This window comes from Hyperolius riggenbachi, chromosome 2 (assembly GCF_040937935.1).
Source record: "Hyperolius riggenbachi isolate aHypRig1 chromosome 2, aHypRig1.pri, whole genome shotgun sequence".
NCBI classification, from domain to species: Eukaryota; Metazoa; Chordata; class Amphibia; order Anura; family Hyperoliidae; genus Hyperolius; species Hyperolius riggenbachi.
In genome coordinates this window covers 295,939,241-295,959,740 of record NC_090647.1, presented here as the reverse complement: position 1 = coordinate 295,959,740, position 20,500 = coordinate 295,939,241, and the positions used below count along the sequence as shown (strand labels likewise).

At 43.4% G+C, this 20,500-nt stretch overlaps 1 protein-coding gene across 6 annotated transcripts in view; it reads right to left on the bottom strand.

Annotated features, from left to right (window-relative positions):
* STPG1 (sperm tail PG-rich repeat containing 1) overlaps positions 1-20,500 on the bottom strand; it is a 127,947-nt gene that overhangs the window by 65,673 nt on the left and 41,774 nt on the right. For all 6 annotated transcript variants that reach the window (XM_068268986.1, XM_068268987.1, XM_068268984.1 and 3 more), the window contains exon 3: positions 8,691-8,812. In XM_068268986.1, the coding sequence (XP_068125087.1) occupies positions 8,691-8,812 (122 nt within the window). The remainder of the gene's footprint in view (positions 1-8,690; positions 8,813-20,500) is intronic.

Genomic DNA, 20,500 nt, shown 5'->3' with positions numbered 1-20,500 from the left:
GGTGCCAGATTTTGGCTATAGTATAGCTGAATGTGGGGATGCAGTGTGCGGACTCCGGCTAGTGGCGTTTTTTTCATAATGGTCGCTACAGCTGAGCACTGTTTGTCTCCAGCAGTTCATTATCGGAAATAGGTGCTTGACCAATTGCCAGAGAGTTAGTTTGGGCCCTGAGGTTTGGTTACACGGGGCATTAAAGCTTACTTTAAGTCAGTGGGCACATGGCTAAGCTGAGCACTGGGGGGGGGGGGGGGGGGGTTACTTGCTAGTGTTAAGTGTAATAAGAGGGGAGTTTAATGTTAGGTTTAGGTCGGTGGGGGTTTGAGTTAGGCATAGATAGGGAGGAGGTTAGTGTTCGGCGTAAGTAGGGGAGGTTAGTGTTAGGTGAAGTTAGAAAAGAAGTTAGTGTTAGGCATAGGTAGGGAGAAGGTTAGTGTTATGCATACGTAGGGGAGGTTAGTGTTAGGCGTACGTAGGGGAGGTTAGTGTTAGGTGTACATAGGGGGGGGTTAGTGTAAGGTGTAGGTAGGGAGAGGTCAGTGTTAGGGAATAGGTAGGGAAGAGGTAAGTGTTAGGTGTAAGTAAGGGAGGTTAGATTTAGATTTAGGCATAGGTAGGGATAATTTCAATGTGAGGTTTAGGTTAGTGAAGGCAATAGTAGAATAACGGTAACATGTCATGCCCATTTTAACAGGTGCCCCTTTCAAATGAACACACTGCTGGATAGGCTAATGGGAGTATGGATGTTGTCATTTGGATGTCTTACCCGGATGCCTGAGAGTGATTGGTCCGTTTGACTTGAGTGAAAGATGATGATTTCTGCTCCATGCTTATTGTCTTTGCCAACATTGAAAGTGTCTTCACCTAGAGTTGGGGACTTTATAATATACTGGATGTTTATAAGGAAATCAGGAAGTTAACCTGTGCAAACTGGATTACCCTGGCTGCCTGTGATTTATTTATTATGAACAACTTAAAGAGAGACTGAAGTCTCATAAAATTCATGTTTTTATTTTAACTACATAAGGACCACAGTCTTTTCGCCCCTTAAGGACCAGGGCCTTTTTTCCATTCAGACCACTGCAGCTTTAACAGCTTATTGCTCGGTCATACAACCTTCTAAATGAATTTTACCTCCTTTTCTTGTCACTAATACAGCTTTCTTTTGGTGCTATTTGATTGCTGCTGCGATTTTTTGTTTTTATTATATTCATCAAAAAGACATGAATTTTGTCAAAAAAATGATTTTTTTTTAACTTTCTGTGATAAAATTTGTCAAATTAAGTAAAATTTCTGTGTTCATTTTTGTCCAAATTTATTGTGCTACGTGTCTTTGATTAAAAAAAAACCATTCAGTGTATATTTATTGGTTTGGGTAAAGGTTATAGCGTTTACAAACTATGGTGCAAAAAGTGAATTTTCCCATTTTTAAGCATCTCTGACTTTTCTGAGCATCTGTCATGTTTCATGAGGTGCTAAAATTCCAGGATAGTATAAATACCCCCCAAATTACCCCATTTTGGAAAGAAGACATCCCAAAGTATTCACTGAGAGGCATGATGAGTTCATAGAAGATTTTATTTTTTGTCACAAGTTAGCGGAAAATGACGCTTTGAGACAAAAAAAAAGTTTCCATTTCTGCTAACTTGTGACAAAAAAAAAATGAAATCTGTCACGGACTCACCATACCCCTCTCTGAATACCTTGAACTGTCTACTTTCCAAACTGGGGTCATTTGCTGGGGTCATTTGTGGGGTGTGTTTACTGTCCTGGCATTTTGGGGGGTGCTAAATTGTAAGCACTCCTGTAAAGCCTAAAGGTGCTCATTGGACTTTGGGCCCCTTAGCGCAGTTAGGCTGCAAAAAAGTGCCACACATGTGGTATTGCTGTACTCAGGAGAAGTAGTATAATGTGTTTTGGGGAGTATTTTTACACATACCCATGCTGGGTGGGAGAAATATCTCTGTAAATGACAATGTTTTGATTTTTTTTTACACACCATTGTCCATTTACATAGAGATTTCTCCCACCCAGCATGGGTATGTGTAAAAATACACCACAAAACACATTATACTACTTCTCCTGAGTACAGCGATACCACGTGTGGCACTTTTTTGCACCCTAACTGCGCTAAGGGGCCCAAAGTCCAAAGAGTACCTTTAGGATTTCACAGGTCATTTTGAGACATTTGGTTTCAAGACTACGCCTCACGGTTTAGGGCCCCTAAAATGCCAGGGCAGTTTAGGAACCCCACAAGTGACCCCATTTTAAAAATACAACACCACAAGGTTTTCTGTTAGGAGTATGGTTAGTTCATAGAAGATTTTTTTTTTTGTCACAAGTTAGCAGAAATTGACGCTTTGTGAAAAAAAACAATAAAAATCAATTTCCGCTAACTTGTGACAAAAAATAAAATCTTCTATGAACTCGTCATACACCTAACGGAATAACTTGGGGTGTCTTCTTTCTAAAATGGAGTCACTTGTGGGGTTCCTATACTGCCCTGGCATTTTAGGGGCCCTAAACCGTGAGGAGTAGTCTTAAAACCAAATGTCTCAAAATGACCTATGAAATCCTAAAGGTACTTATTGGACTTTGGGCCCCTTAGCGCAGTTAGGCTGCAAAAAAGTGCCACACATGTGGTACCGCCGTACTCAGGAGAAGTAGTATAATGTGTTTTGTGGTGTATTTGTACATATACCCATGCTGGGTGAGAGAAATATCTCTGTAAATGACAATTTATTGATTTTTTTTACACACAATTGTCCATTTACAGAGATATTTCTCTAAGGGGCCCAACGTCCTATTCACAGGTCATTTTGAGGCATTTGGTTTCTAGACTACTCCTCACGGTTTAGGGCCCCTAAAATGCTAGGGCAGTAGAGGAACCCCACAAGTGACCCCATTTTAGAAAGACACCCCAAGGTATTCCGTTAGGTGTATGACAAGTTCATAGAAGATTTTATTTTTTGTCAAAAGTTAGCAGAAATTGATTTTTATTGTTTTTTTCACGAATTGTCATTTTCCACTAACTTGTGACAAAAAATAAAATCTCACCATACACCTAACGGAATACCTTGGGGTGTCTTCTTTCTAAAATGGGGTCACTTGTGGGGTTCCTATACTGCCCTAGCATTTTAGGGTAGCTTCTTGGATTGGCGGTTGCGTATTGTGTGGCATAACGGTTGGTCTCAGCCACAATTAAGTGGTAGAGACCAGCAGTGATCAGAAAAAAAAATTTCTGTCACTGCGGTGGGGGCGGGTGAGGGTTTGGCTGGGTGATCAGAAGCTCGCAGGGGGCGGATTAGGGCCTGATCTGATGGATAGGAGTGCTGGGGGGGGGGGGGTGACAGGAGGTGATTGATGGGTGTCTCAGGGGGTGGTTAGAGGGGAAAATAGATGCAATCAATGCACTGGGGAGGTGATCGGAAGGGGGTCTGAGGGGGATCTGAGGGTTTGGCTGAGTGATCAGGAGCCCACACGGGGCAAATTAGGGCCTGATCTGATGGGTAGGTGTGCTAGGGGGTGACAGGTGGTGACAGGAGGTGATTGATGGGTGTCTCAAGGTGTGATTAGAGGGGGAATAGACGTTAGCAATGCACTGGTGAGGTGATCAGGGCTGGGGTCTGAGGGCATTCTGAGGGTGTGGGCGGGTGATTGGGTGCCCAAGGGGCAGATTAGGGTCTGATCTGATGGGTAGCAGTGACAGGTGGTGGCAGGAGTGATTGATGGGTAATCAGTGGGTGATTAGATGGCAGAACAGATGTAAACAATGTACTTTGGAGGTGATCTGAGGGTGGGTCTGTGGGCGATCTGATGGTGTGGGTGGGTGATCAGATGCCCATAAGAGGCAGGTTAGGGTCTGATCTGATGGGTGGCAGTGACAGGTGGTGATTGATGGGTGATTGACAGGTGATTACAGGTGAGGATAGATGTATAGATGTATACAGTACACAGGGGGGGTCTGGGCAGGATCTGAGAGTGTGGGGGGGGGGCTCAGGAGCCCCCAGGGGGCAGTTTAGGACCTAATCAAAAAAATTGCGTTGACAGATAGTAACAGGGAGTGATTGATGGGTGATTAGGGGGGTGATTGTGTGCAAACAGGGTTCTGGGGGGTGGGCAGGGGGCGTCTGAGGGGTGCTGTGGGTGATCAGAAGGAAGGGGGGGCAGATCAGTGTGCTTGGGTGCTTACCTGGGGGGCTGCAGCCTGCCCTGGTGGTCCCTTGATCACTGGGACCACCAGGGCAGGAGGCAGCCTGTATAATATGCTTTGTATACATTACCAAGCGTATCATACGCTTTGTATGCGGCGATCGAGCAGCTAATAACCCGCCGGCGCGGTACTGCGCCAGGTGGGTGGAGCCTGTCACCGGCGGCAGATCGTGTCATGCGTGACGCGATCACCACATACCCACGCCCGCCACCACCGATGGGCGTATTGCGGTCGTTTAGGCCCAGCCCTTGCCGCCGCCCATCGGCTTAAAGGAAAGGTTCAAGCAAAATAAAAAAAATGAGTTTCACTTACCTGGGGCTTCTACCAGCCCCATGCAGCCATCCTGTGCCCTCGTAGTCACTCACTGCTGCTCCAGTCCCCCGCTGGCAGCTTGCCGACCTCGGAGGTCGGCGGGCCGCATTGCGTACATTTTTACGCATTCCCGCTAGTGCAGGAACATTAATACACACAGTTTACGCATTACTGGTTCAATGCATACATTTTTACGCATTGAACCAGTAATGCGTAAAAATGTATGTGTTAATGTTCCTGCACTAGCGGGCATGCGTAAAAATGTACGCAATCCGGCCCGCCGACCTCCGAGGTCGGCAAGCTGCCAGCAGTGGACTGGAGCAGCAGTGAGTGACTACGAGGGCACAGGATGGCTGCATGGGGCTGGTAGAAGCCCCAGGTAAGTGAAACTCATTTTTTTATTTTGCTTGGACATTCCCTTTAAAGGGAAGGTTCAGGGACAGTTGGTAAAAAATAAAAATCCGAATCCACTTACCTGGGGCTTCCTCCAGCCTGTGGCAGGCAGGAGGTGCCCTCGGCGCCGCTCCGCAGGCTCCCGGTGGTCTCCGGTGGCCGACCCGACCTGGCCAGGCCGGCGGCCAGGTCGGGCCTCTTCTGCGCTCCATTGTGCGTTCCACGCCGGCGCGCTGACGTCATCGGATGTCCTCCGGGCTGTACTGCGCAGGCTCAGAACTACTGAGCCTGCGCAGTACAGCCCGGAGGACGTCCGATGATGTCAGCGCGCCGGCGTAGAACGCACAATGGAGCGCAGAAGAGGCCCGACCTGGCCGCCGGCCTGGCCAGGTTGGGTCGGCCACCGGAGACCACCGGGAGCCTGCGGAGCGGCGCCGAGGGCACCTCCTGCCTGCCACGGGCTGGAGGAAGCCCCAGGTAAGTGGATTCGGATTTTTATTTTTTACCAACTGTCCCTGAACCTTCCCTTTAAGGCGGTCGGCAAGTGATTAAAAATGTGTTCAACATCATAGTCCTAGCTAAAAAGCTGCATCCTTGCGGCTGTAATCGAACTAAATCCCCCCAAACTCCACGGGGGGCAATTTAGGCAGCGCTTCAGTGAGAGGCAGTGCTTTCAGCTGCAGCTCTGCCTCTCCACGCGTTGATCAGCCCGGATCACCGACTAACGCCCGCCGTCGTCAGTCTTCCATCACTGAGAGGGGTGGGGGAGAGGCGGAGATACGCGGCTGATTGACGCGTAAGGAGGCAGAGCTGCGGCTGAAAGCTCTGCCTCCTCCAGCAGCAAAATCCATGACCAAGAAAGTCGTAGAATTTGCGGGGGAGAGGGAGGGGGGAATTAGGGGGGATTTAGTGAGATTGCAGCCACGGGGATGTGGCGTTTTAGGTAGGACTATAATGTTAAACACATTTTTAAAATAAAAACATGAATTTTATGAGACTTCAGAGTCTCTTTAAGATCAAGATAATATCCATTATGAAATTTAACCTCCCTGGCGGTTAATTTTTTTTTTCCTAATTGAAAAATTCCTTTTTTTAAAAAAATTTTTTTTTTGTTTCATGTAAAGCTACCAGAGTGGTAGCTACATGAAACACCACTAGAGGGCGCATGTGGCCCTCTAGTCCGATCGTCGCCGGCATCTATTGCAAACAGGGGAACGCGTATATAACGCGTTCCCCTGTTTGGCTTCTCCTGTCGCCATGGCGACGATCGGGATGACGTCATGGACGTCAGCCGACTTCCTGACGTCAGGCACACCCGATCCAGCCCATAGCGCTGCCCGGAACTCATTGATCCGGGCAGCGCAGGGCTCTGGCGGGGGGGCCCTCTTCAGCCGCTGCGTGCGGCCGATCGCCGCAGAGCGGCGGCGATCAAGCTGTGCGCGCGGCTAGCTGCGCGCACAGCAATTTACAGAATGAAAATCGCCCCACCAGGGGCTGAGATCTCCCCCTGCGCGGCATAGCCCGAGCTCAGCTCGGGCTTACCGCCAGGGAGGTTAAGATAGTATCAAGTTTGTTTGGGAATGCAATCTACATGTTGATGACTGGCATTTTTATTTAACAGAGCACTCTGCAGTATAGCAGGACTGTAATTTTATGTAGGGGTTTTTATTCAACTATAATTTTGTCATGTTTTAGTTATCCTAAACCCGAAGTGAAAATAAAATGATTAATGTGTGAAACTACAGTGCTAATCCCAAGAAGGGCTTTCCTGAAATAATGTACATTAGCCTTGTTTTCATTTTAAAGGTTAAATAAAAAAAACTCAGTTTAAAGTTTTGACTGTATCAACTGAATTAGAACACTTTTTAATGATTATAAAACGTCTAGATGGACAAATCTTAAATGATTTTTCAATTTGTTCCTTGCACTCAGAAGTGTTCCTCAGCCATACATAAGTTTTATAACCTCTAATTAATTATCAAACGGAGTTTCGCTAAGGTCTGGCTACACAGAAACATCATTTAGAATAATTTAGAGCCCTGGATTCTTAGCTCTTAAAGTGAGAAAAAAGAAAAAGAACCTTAACTACTAGTTCCAAGTTGGATTTGGACTGAACATGCATACAGTATGTTTATCTCATCATATTACATATTACTTCAGGTATCCTTTAAGTCACGTGTATCAGCAAGTAATTAAAATATATTGGTTTGTAATCCAGATTAGTAAGCAATCATTTTGTCTGTTTGTTATATTTCTTAATAATGGAAATTTAAGAGTAACTTTAAACAAGGATTGAACTTCATCCCAGTAGCCAATACCCCCTTTCCCACAAGAAATCTTGACCTTTTCTTAAATAAATCATCAGGGACTTCTGTATGGCTGATATTGTGGTGAAACCCCACCCACAGTGTGATGTCATGGCCCTGACAGTTTACTGTCTTTGAACCTCATTGCATTGTGGGAAATAACCAGGGTTTCTAACTGCCAAGCAAACAGTATCTCCCTCTGTGCAAAGGAATCTCAGTAAACGAATATTACAGTGATCTCCTGGCAAGAGTAAAGATATCGCCACCTGTCACACTTTTCAGACTGTTATCCAGGGAAAGTAAAGATTTTACAATGGTCAAACACTGACTAAATAGTATGGTAAAAAAAAAAGTTATTTTATTAATTATGGTATTTTCACTACAGTTCCTTTTTAATTTGCAACTAAATGCCCATCAATGATACAATCTTGATTGTACAATCCAAATCTATGCAGTAAAAGTTGAAATGGATACTTTGGATAGTCCCCATATTACACAGAAGTGGTAAGATTGTACAATTAAGATTGTATAATTAATGAGGACCTTATAATGATCCGAGGAACAAAAAAAAAGGTTCTATTTCCCCGGGGCTTCCTCCAGGCTCTGGCAGCCAATATTTCCCTTGCAGCAGCTCCAGTGTCCTGGAGTCCCATCCATTGCAGATGCCGGCCTTGCCAGGTTAGCATCTTCTGCGCCTGTGCGAATGCGCAGCTTGTGATTGTGCTCATGTGGTCTGGAGTGTTCTGAGTAGGTGCAGTCCAGACCACGTGAGTGTGATCACGGGCGGCGTGGCTGCGCATTCGTGCACGAGCAGTAGATGCCGACCTGGTGAGGTCGGCATCTGCAACGGAGGGGACCCCAAGACACCGGAGCTACGGCAAGGGACATACCGGCTGCCAGAGCCTGGAGGTACGAGAACGTGTTTGTTTGTTTTTTACTTGGATCTTCCCTTTAAGAATTCTGCTGTGATCTTATCTATGATGATTTGGAAAAAGGCAAGAAATCAATACTTCATTCAATTTGCCAGCGTTTGTGCAGTACTGAAATATAGAATTTGTGTGGAGCTGTGTTTTAATTCCAACACAAGATGATTCTGGTGGGCTGGTTTAATTTGAGAATGCTGCAGCATTTTTTGGGGAGAGCCAAGATCCTTTACTTTGGCATTTTTTATTGCTGTGTGTTATGCTTTGCTGCAAATGCAAGGGTTAAAACGGATTTGCATTTGATTTGGCCACAACCCTTTGCACCTCCCCTGCTACTATTTGTGGTCCATCTGGAGGACAGAAATTTAGATTGTTTGGTTTAATGTCAATATACATTCCTTGCTAATAAAATAAATATTCCTCGATTATAATCTACACTTGTGTGAATAATTTATAAAACTGACTACTGTAGAAAATTTCAGAAAAAGTTCAATGATATATGCACTTGAGATTGCACAGATTATATTGAAAGCGTTTTCACATCACCTGATTCTGACTACAAGGAAATCTCAGCGATCCAGAGTTGAAACCTTTCTGTTCTGAGTCAGCAATAAACACAGTCTGGTATTTCGTAGGAATTGAGGAAGGAGTAGTGGGGATCTTGAAACCTTTAATGAGCATAATCAAAAAAGAGAATAAAATAAACAGAGAATCCTGCTATCTGTTAAACCAAAGAAAACAAAATGTGTCAGTAAGTTTAAGAGGCATATTTTGTGTTGTGTAACAAGACATTGTGGCATGTAGGTGAAGATGGAAATTTAGACTTCAAGTACAAAGTAACAATCTGCAACTGTGTTAGGCCTGGGGCCCGCTGAGGATCGCTCCTACACTTGGAAATATGCAAGCACTTTGTCCGGTGATCCAGCAGGATTTGTATTCACCAAACAGAGAAGCTCAATCCTTAGAGTTAGGGGGCTGGGCTACGCAGCAGAAGCTGGACATTGGGACACCAGGCAAGTACCGTAGTTTAAACTTTATTTAAAGTGGACCTGAACTCAGAACTTCCTCTTTCCTCTAAAGAATAGGCAACAACATAATAACCTTTAACCATTCAATGACATTGTAGCATATTAAAATGTCCTGTTTGAGCCTGTTAACGGCAACAGCACGTTTTAATACGTCACTCGCTCCCACCGCCGCTCCGCACGAGTGCGCGCTCCCCTGCCGCCGCCTTTTACCGTTGGGACCCCTTGTTCAAAGATTGGGGAAGAGGACCGAGCGGTCCTCTACCCAATCGCAACGCCTGGAATGATTGGACGTGACCGCAACAGAAAAAAAACAGAAAAGAAAAAGAAAAGTGATCACTTCCTATAAAGGGGGAGAGTGTTCACTAGCGCCATCTAGTGGCCAAAAAGTAAAAATACACATACAGGCAAATACATACATATACACTTATTAAAATATCAATAAAATGAATAACTTACACTTTCAAACCCAACCCCCCCCCCCCCCAAAAAAAAAAATACTTGTACAAAAAAAAAAATCTGTTGTTTTTTTTAAATACATAAATATTTGCCTTAGGGACTCAGCTTTTTTAATCTATATTTTCTGAGGGAAAATTACTTTTACTTTACTACGTAGGGGCTTGTAATTATGGACCAGAAAAGGAAAAAAACTGAAAAATAACACCTATATATTTCCAAATAATATATTGTCGTCATAAATTGTGATAGGGACATAATTTAAATGGTTTAATAATCGGGACAACTGGGCAAATAAAATGTATCGGTTTTATCCACAGGAGAACATTTTATTTTAAAACTATAATGGCCAAAATCTGAGAAATAATTTTTTTTCATTTTTTTCTTATTTTTCCCATTAAAATGCATTTAGAATAAAACAATTCGTAGCAAAATGTACTACCCACAGAAAGCCTAATTAGTGACGAAAAAAACAAGGTATAGATCATTTTGTTGTGATAAGTAGTAATAAAGTTATTGACAAATAAAAGGGAGGAGCACTGACAGGTGAAAATTACTCTGGTCCGTTAGGGTAAAAACCCTTGGGGTTGAACTGGTTAAAAACAAACAAACATACAAATCCTGCAATGTGTCTACTTCCTGCTTTCATGGAAGCAGACATATTGTTAACATCCTGTGTTTACCAGTTAGCTCTCTGCTTTGACAGCCAGCTGACAGATCAAATTACAACGTATGATTAGACACAGATGAGGGGGAATTAGACAGGCTAAACTCTCTAAATACATACAGGGTGCATTTCTCTATGTTTTCTTACTGTCCTGTACAAGAGTTCAGATCCACTTTAAATAGAACAATCACCCACAAAGTCGCTGCAAAATCACTTTTGAAAAGTGATTCAAAAGTGATTTTGCAGCACTCCTATCTCTTTCATTAAAGCACAATCACTCCAAAAATGCTGCACTCAATCATTAGTGTCTAATTTTTTTTTACTCTTCTGCAGCCAGGTTTGCATGCATTTCACAATGTCTACAAAGGGTTTCCGTGTTCGGTTTTGTGCTGTGCATCGTCTCTCCTCTTGTGCTGTGCATCATCATCCTCTCTCTCTAAGGCAGAGGTCCCCAAACTTTTTCGGTGAAGGGCTGGGTCAACATACTTCAGACTGCCGGGGGGCCGGAACATACATACATACTTTCAATCTAGGTATTGTTTCCCCCCCCCCCCCCCTGCCTTCCAATCATGCCTGGAGGAGAACTCCCAGCAGCAGCCATTCAGTCATGTGGCGCACCAAAGAACGTCTTTGTGCACCAGACAATAAAGCATACCCAGGTGACCAAATAACTGCTGGAAGTCAGCGAGACCAGGGTTCAAATCTCGGCTCTGCCTGTTCAGTAAGCGAGCACCTATTCAGCAGGAGACCTTAGGCAAGTCTCCCTAACACTGCTACTGCCTATAGAGCGCGTCCTAGTGGCTGCAGCTCTGGCGCTTTGAGTCCGCAAGGAGAAAAGCGCTATATAAGTGTTTGTCTTTTGTCTTTTATTCTATATGTTAGTAGCCGATATTTACAGGTACAGTGGGCCGTATCTATAAGTTATACATTTTGCGTTTGGGAGGCCAGTGAAAAAGCCTCAGGGGGGCGCATTCGGCCCACGGGACTTAGTTTCAGGACCCCTGCTCTAAGGCCTACAGAACATTATTATATATGTTCAATAGATTAAACGTTATTTAGAACAGAAGCATTGAACCTAACAAAAATCGAATGAAAATCCAGGCCCTCAGGATTGACATGATGGTTAGGAAAAGCTGTTCTTTACAAGTTTGATGTGGATAGACGTGGAGGTGGAGTGGGCAGAAGCCGTGCTGATGTAATATTTCCATAGTTTTGTATTGCATTAAGCAGTACAAAGCTAATGTTGGCAACTGTCTGGTCAACATTACATCAGATGTAATAAGGAGTGTGCATGATCGCTACCCAGGTAAATGGATTTAAGTCACATGTAATGTTTTCCTGATAAGAGGTCACCAGTAATGTGTTTGGTGGTCTTAAGGCCTAGTTCATGCAAATGGTTGAATGGTGCAGTTGCCATGCACTGTTCAGCTACCCTTCTGACATCCATTTGTCATATTATGCAAGCATATTAGGCTTAAATAATGCTTCAGGTGCTGGCAGCTTGACTGATGGTCAACAACCGCACAGTTGCTGTTTGTAATACACTGCCCAGCTACTGCTTTCCAAGATTCCAAACATGGAATACTTGGCTTTTAATGAACTGAAAAATGTTGTTAAAGCATCTGTTTTAAATAAAGAGTGTACAGTATTTTTCTGTAAGGCATCACTCAAATAGATGGCAGTTCTGGTGCACATTATGTCCAAATGTTAAGACTGCATTCCACCCAAGCCAGTCACTGGTATTTTCCCCTGTCCTCAATATACTGCCAAGCTTCAGGCAAGTTCTAAATAGAGATGACAAAAAATAGCATATCTTAACATTTAAAAAGTTAGTATTTGTATCTTGCATTCTTTTTTAAAGTCAGTGACTCATTAGGGAGTGCACTAAGCAGTGAAAGCACAATCTGTTTGACAGTCCTTGACCTTGAACCTTCAAATCAGTTATGCACTCTATATACTATTTTACTTAAAAAAAAATTACATAATAAAAAGTGTCCTAACATAACTCTATTGACTTACTGGACGTAAAGTCTGCATCTATAACACCTGGTTACCAGTACGAAGTTGGAAGATGTATTAACCTCGCCAGTATCACCAAAAATCTGATTCCCTTACCTGCTCAGTATCCAATCAGCCTGCCCCTTTATTTCACCACGGGCTATAAGATCACCAAACAGCACGGTTGGCTCAGACAGCCAGATTGCATCCTGCTTGCAGAAGTGATTCCCAGCCATGAACCACATCGATAGGTATCAACAAATGAAAAAAAGGCTAAAGTGGCAATAAACTGAGATTACACAGTGATGCAATAAGTTATTATTTGTTTATTAAAGGACATCTGAGGTGACATGATGAGATAGATATGTGTATGTACAGTGTCAAGCACACAAATAACTATTCTTTTTTTATTTCTCTGCCTGAAAGAGTTAAAAATCAGGTATGCAAGTGACAATTTCTGTCTGGGTCGGGACTGGGTCGGACTATTGCGGAACCCTCACTGATAAGGAATTGCAGCCATAAAATACTTTCCTGGCAGTAAATGGCTTCTAAGAGCAGGAAAGAGATAAAAAGGTCAATGGCTTATAGATTTTAGCTCTGGCATACTACAATGAATGTGTCAGCGAGCAGGGGCCATCAAACATTAAAAAAAATGTAAAAAGTAGATTTAAATATAAAATAAAACTGTAGGATTACAAAAAAAAAGGTCATATTTAGAAGAAGGAGGATAGATACAATTGTTTATCTCCTTAGTTTATTTTCACCTCGGATGTCCTTTAAGGATTTCATGATACATTACCCCCCCCCCCCCCCCCCCAAAGAGTTTAAAGTAAAAGCATGTAAAAACTGCCTATTAAAAAGAATCATATAAATCAATGTCCAGCAACAACAAGGAAAGTGACTTCATTTCTCATAATTAGCTAAATTGCTAAATATGAAAATACTTCAGCTAAACTTTAGCAGGATGAAACAACATCTACAGAGGCCCGTAAACGTGAGAAGAGCGAGTCCACGCATGCTCAGTACTCATTACATTTTGTTTCCTGATCAGTCTTCTTTTATGTTTTTTTTTATTAGGCAGTGATACTATATTTAGACAGCAGCACTGGTTGCCAATGTTCTCTTTTCATTCACAACCTGATCACAGATGTCGCAGTTGACAAACATTTTGTCAAAAACCGAGGTATAAAAGAATGTTTGTTTGTGACTACAAATATATGCACAATAAGTTGTGTGGTTTACATTTTCTTTATCAACACTAACACAAACTTGTAGTGCAAATATACTACAATGAGACCCACAACCCAAAGCAATGATGATGGACTGTCAAAGTTGTTTGTGTCTAGAGTTGAGCCGAAATTTTCGTAATTTCGCATTACTAAAATTACGCATGCGAAATTTGCGATTACGATGCGAAATTACGGTAGCGTAATTGCCATTAAAATCGTAATTGAAAATACCGTAAGCGTAATTTCCAACGCGTAATTTCGCCTTTCGTTCATGCCGTAATTTCGCATTAAACGCTACCGCAATTTCGCGTTAAACCGTAACGCTCCGTATAATATAAAAAAGCCGCCGACTTTAAGGGTTAATAGCAAAGCCCCCTTAAATGCTAAGAGCCTCAAATTTGGAGAATATATTAAGGAGATCAGGAGGAATAAGAGGAAAACATTTTTTTTCAAAAAGACCTTATAGTTTTTGAGAAAATCGATGTTAAAGTTTCAAAGGAAAAATGTAAACATTTAAAAACCCGCCGACTTTAACGGTTAATAGCAAAGCCTGCTTAAAGTTTAGGAACACCAAATTCACAGGGTATATTAAGGGGATCAGTGGGAATAAGAGGAAAAAATTTTTCTTCAAAAAGACCTTATAGTTTTTGAGAAAATCGATTTTTAAGTTTCAAGGGCGAAAATGTCTTTTAAATGCGGAAAATGTCAGGTTTTTTTGCACAGGTAACAATAGTGTATTATTTTCATAGATTCCCCCAAGTGGGAAGAGTTTTACTTACTTCGTTCTGAGTGTGGGAAATATAAAAAAAAAAACGACGTGGGGTCCCCCCTCCCAGACCTCTTTAACCCCTTGTCCCCTATGCAGGCTGGGATAGCCAGAATGCTCCGCACCGGCCGCGTGGGGCTCCGCACCCTGACTATACCAGCCCGCATGGTCCATGGATTGGGGGGTCTCGGAAGGGGAGGGGCAGCCAAGCTTTCCCGTCCCCCTCCGAGCCCTTGTCCAATCCAAGGACAAGGGGCTCTTCTCCACCTCCAATGGGCGGTGGAGGTGGAGGCCGCGATTTCCTGGGGGGGGGTTCATGGTGGAATCTGGGAGTCCCCTTTAAAAAGGGGTCCCCCAGATGCCCACCCCCCCTCCCAGGAGAAATGAGTATAGAGGTACTTGTACCCCTTACCCATTTCCTTTAAGAGTTAAAGTAAATAAACACACAGACACTTAGAAAAAGTATTTTAATTGAACAAAAAACATAACCACGAAAAAAGTCCTTTAATATTCTTAATTAACCATTAATACTTACCTGTCCCTTTAAATAAATGATCCCTCGCAATATCCTCGGAAATGTTCTATCAGTTACAATGTAACAAAGTTATTACAATGTAACAACTTTGTTACATAGTAACTACGCCGCACCCGACGTCACTCGCCACCGCTGCCGCCGCCGCGTCTGTGCTGCACGGACCCGACAGAGCTCTGAGCTATAGCTCAGAGCTCTCTAAGCATCTTTGTATTTGGGCTCCAAGGAGCCCCATTGGTCCTTAGCAGACCAATGGGGTTCCTTCTGATTTAAAGGAACCCCATTGGTCTGCTAAGGACCAATGGGGCTCCTTGGAGCCCAAATACAAAGATGCTTAGAGAGCTCTGAGCTATAGCTCAGAGCTCTGTCCGGTCCATGCAGCACAGACGCGGCGGCGGCGAGTGACGTCGGGTGCGGCGTAGTTACAATGTAACAAAGTTGTTACATTGTAATAACTTTGTTACATTGTAACTGATAGAACATTTCCAAGGATATTGCGAGGGATCATTTATTTAAAAGGGACAGGTAAGTATTAATGGTTAATTAAGAATATTAAAGGACTTTTTTCGTGGTTATGTTTTTTGTTCAATTAAAATACTTTTTCTAAGTGTCTGTGTGTTTATTTACTTTAACTCTTAAAGAGGAGCTGTTAGGTATAAGGTCTCAGAGAAAATAAACACATATATCAGTAGCTAAAGATTGGCTGTACTTACATTACATATGCATTTCACTGTCCACGTTTGTACTTCACAGAATTTTTATATAGTATATGCAGAGATTGATGCTCCTGACAGCTCATGGCAGGTTCCATGTTTTTCTGTCAAATGTGTCGTCATGTCCTGCCTGCTTCCTGATCACAGAAAAGCTCGTACTGAATAACACAGTGTGCAGTGAATATTAATGAGCCATGTGGCTAGGAACAATAGCTGACTCCTGCAGTGTACTCGGCCCGGAGATTTATCAGTGCTACGCGCTGGACTGATTACAAGCTGCTGTAACGTCTCATTAGCAGCCGAGGGGAGGGCCCCAGAATGCTTTGCAGTATAGTATGCGGCTTGCGTCCTCTTAGGTCTAACAGCTTTTCTGATAAGCACACATCAAAGGTAACTGAGATTTTTATCTTCACTAATGGCTTTTTGGCTTACTTCTAAACTGTTTAACACAGGAGAATAGAGGTTTAAATTAGCTTCTGCAGCCTGACAGTTACTCTTTAAAGGAAATGGGTAAGGGGTACAAGTACCTCTATACTCATTTCTCCTGGGACGGGGGGTGGGCATCTGGGGGACCCCTTTTTAAAGGGGACTCCCAGATTCCACCATGAACCCCCCCCAGGAAATCGCGGCCTCCACCTCCACCGCCCATCGGAGGTGGAGAAGAGCCCCTTGTCCTTGGATTGGACAAGGGCTCGGAGGGGGAGGGGAAAGCTTGGCTGCCCCTCCCCTTCCGAGACCCCCCAATCCATGGACCATGCGGGCTGGTATAGTCAGGGCGCGGAGCCCCACGCGGCCGGTGCTCCGCATTCTGGCTATCCCAGCCTGCATGGGGGACAAGGGGTTAAAGAGGTCTGGGAGGGGGGACCCCACGTCGTTTTTTTTTTATATTTCCCACACTCAGAACGAAGTAAGTAAAACTCTTCCCACTTGGGGGAATCTATGAAAATAATACACTATCGTTACCTGTGCAAAAAAACCTGACATTTTCCACATTTAAAAGACATTTTCACCCTTGAAACTTAAAAATCGATTTTCTCAAAAACTATAAGGTCTTTTTGAAAAAAAAATTTTCCTCTTATTCCCACTGATCCCCTTAATATACCCTGGGAATTTGGTGTTCCTAAACTTTAAGCAGGCTTTGCTATTAACCGTTAAAGTCGGCGGGTTTTTAAATGTTTACATTTTTCCTTTGAAACTTTAACATCGATTTTCTCAAAAACTATAAGGTCTTTTTGAAAAAAAAAAATGTTCCTCTTATTCCTCCTGATCTCCTTAATATATTCTCCAAATTTGAGGCTCTTAGCATTTAAGGGGGCTTTGCTATTAATCCTTAAAGTCGGCGGCTACCTAACATTGATACATGCGTCAACTTTTCCGCTTGGGAGCATGGCCATACGCATTAATTTCATAATACCGACTGTAATGCGAAAATTACGCGAAAATTACGCTTACGCGAAATTTCGCGAAATCCTTCTTCATTGCGATTATGTACTTACGGCCATAATCGTAATTACACTAATTACGCGAAATTTCGCGAAATCGTAATTAGGTCATTACGCTCATCTCTATTTGTGTCTACAATATGTAGATAAGCAATAGTGCTGCTCAATGCATGATCTACTATTTTGCATTTGCAGATGTAGTGCAATAAGCCCCACAACAAAAAGCAATGAGCAGTAAAACTGGTTTATTACAAAACTATATGTGGCTGACATATATCCTGTACATACTAAGTGTGTCATGCAATGTTGTACACAGGCTATCACAACTATATTATAAGTGATCACAGGCATACAATTGTATACTTGCTACCACAAACATCATGGTTTCTGAGCTCCATGCAAGGAGACAGGCTATTGATAATGCTCAGGGCATTATGAAATAGCCAACAAAATGTTCACATTAACATCACCATCATTCAATATTATGAGAGAGTTATACATCATAACCTTTACTAAAAACAAAACAAAAAAAAACCTTCTTTTAACCCCTTTTCCTGGCCCAACTACTGTACTATCTCTCTCCTCCCCTTCTCTTTCAAACTACTTGAGCACCATATCTACTCATACTTCGTCCATCAGTGCCTAATCTAAAGGCTTCTACTCTATATTCATACTTTTAGATCTCTCCTTAGCCTTCATCACCATCAACCAAACTCTCCTTCTCCAAATGCTTTCATCCATGGGTATTCATGGTCTCGGCCTCACCCAGCTTGACTTTTATTACACAGACAGGACATTTAGAGTAGATCACTCTGCAGAAGCGTAGCTAGGTGGGGGCAAGGGGGGGGGGGACATATGTCCCTGGGCACAGCCTCCAGGGGGTACTGAAGAATGCCCTGGACCACAACATCCTCAAAACTACTAGCAGCTTTGAGAGCAGGGCACAGCAACGTTCTACTTCAAGGGACCGCGGGACGTCGGGAGGCCCCACCCCCAAGTTGCCGCTCCAATACCCAGTAAGCCCCCCCCCCTGGTGGAGCAAAGCCACGCCCCCACATGTGACTCTCCAGCACAGGGTCCATAGCAGCAGCAAAAGGCTCAGCATGGCATTCCTCATTGCCAGGTAAGGCTTCATATTTACCTTACTCCTGTCTCATTGCACTGCTAATCTGGTAGGTCTACCTCAGACCTACTGAGCACTTTTAATACACGCTGAAGTGCACTTTTTTTTAATTGTTTTGCATGAGCTGTTTGAATGTCAGTGGCATGGCCAGCCTTTGAGCTAAGCACAGCGCAGTTTCCGGGGGCATATAAATTGCTTCCCATCTTTAGTTGCCTTCAGAAGCAGATATGTGAAGTCCATCCCTCTATTCTCTTATAGTGGGTCTCACCTGCAGCTGGGTGTGGTAGCTCCATTCTTATGGTGCAACTGAAGTTTATGGGGCAAAAACCAAAAGCCCCAGCGTGCTGCAGACAGTGTGAGTGCACTGTTTGTGCGAGTGTGTGTCGCCTATCACCAACAATGCGAATGGAACAAGTAGGCCCCAGCTAGGTGAAGAAGTGATTGTAGCTGTGGTCAGGAGTAGAGGACTACCAATAGGGAAGAAGGGTGTCTCTGTTAGCTGCCTGTTACTGTATCAACCAGGTGATGCCTAACCATGTAGCCTAAACAGCTTTTATCAAACAACCCAGACAGCGATCCACATTGCCTTGTCTCATTTGTGTTTTCTATTGTATAGCACGGAGCTCTATTGTATAGCACGGAGCAGTCTTCCAAGTTACCTATACGCTCTGAACCTTCTTTTTCTGCCGTAATCACTAGACTACCAGGGAACACTATGGGGGGGGGGGGAGAAGACCACTAGACTACCAGCAAACACTATGGGGGGGGGGGGGACACTAGACTACCAAGTAATGGGGGGGGGCTGCAAGTCAAAGTGGCATCAGGCCAGCCAGCCTAGGATCAGGGTAGCCAGCATATATCAGAAGCCAGGCCAGCCAGCCCAGCATGTAAGCCAGGTTTCTCTGCCCGGATATATTTAGAGGACACTGCCTCTTATGTGTTAGGGTGTGTGTGTGTGTGTGTGTGTGTGTGTGTGTGTGTGTGTGTGTGTGTGTGTGTGTGTGTGTGTGTGTGTGTGTGTGTGTGTGTGTATTTATTATTTTTTGTATTGGAGGGGAGGCTTCACCCAACATTTTCCTGGGCAGGCTTACTTACACGGTTGCTAAGTTCATGTACATTTAGCTCCACCTAGGACCACATCCACATTAATTTGCCACACCACACCCACACATTTGCCCACACCCTATTTTTGCGTGGAGCGCTTTGCATGTCCCAGGTGTTCCCAGGGGGTTCCAAAAACTGTCTTTGTCCCCGGGTGCAGAAGACCCTAGCTACGTCTGTGTCACTCTGACACCACCTCCTCTTTGCCTCTCCTTACCTTTAGAGTTCCCCAAGGCTGAGTCCTTGGACCTCTCCTTTTATCTCTCTACACGTATGGTCTTGGTTAGCTCATCAGTTCCTTTGGTTTCTAGTTCCACCTATATGCTGACGACACACAAATATACCTTTCAGCTCCTGACTTAACAACCCTAACAGATCATGTTCCTGACTGCCTCAATGCAATCTCCATCTTCATGACCTTTAGTTTTCTGAAACTCAACATGGACATGATTGAAATGGTATTTTTTACACCCCACAATTCAACAACTGCAGGCCTGCTTCCCCTCTGCACCACACTTCCTGTACCAGTCTCATCAGGATTGTATTCACATACATTTATGTATTGTGAATGTATGATTTGGAGGAAATAAAGCAACAGTGCCCGACCGGGGGTCAAGCTTTACTCTTCCTTGGTGTATTATTTCCAGATACCATCCTACATGCAATCTCCACTTCACTAACAATGTTCTCCTGTCTTTCTGCCTTTCTGGACACCTCTTCTAACTTCTGCTTACAAGACATCTCTCAATCCTCTGCCTATCTCTGGAACTCCCTCCCTCAACACATCCATTGCTCACCCAAACTTACCCTTTTTAAGCGCAACCTGAAAATTCACCTCTTCAGTCAAGCATACTCTTACTCAAGACTCTTCGGTAGTGATGAGCACGAAATTCGCATAATCGAAATTCGCAATTACGATGTGAAATTGTAATGTGAATTTTGGGGAAAATCATAATTAATGTAGTTTGTAAACATGATCAGGACCAAAAATTTCTCAATTTCTTGTAATTTTTGTGTTATTTCATGCCGCCTTTAGCGGTTAATAGAAAAGTCCTCATTTGTGCCATTGTCACCAAAATTGCTACATATGTAAAGGAGAAAATCGACTTTAAAAATGCAAAGTAAAAAGGTTTTTTAAACTAAAACGACAATTAAAAAAATATTTTTCCTTCTCATTTAAAAATTATTTTCTCAAAAGCTACAAGGTCTTTTGAACATTTTTTTTTTTACTTATGTATAGTGCCAAGCACACAAATAACTAGGCTGTGTTCCTTGTTTTCTTTCTCTGCCTGAAACAGTTAAAA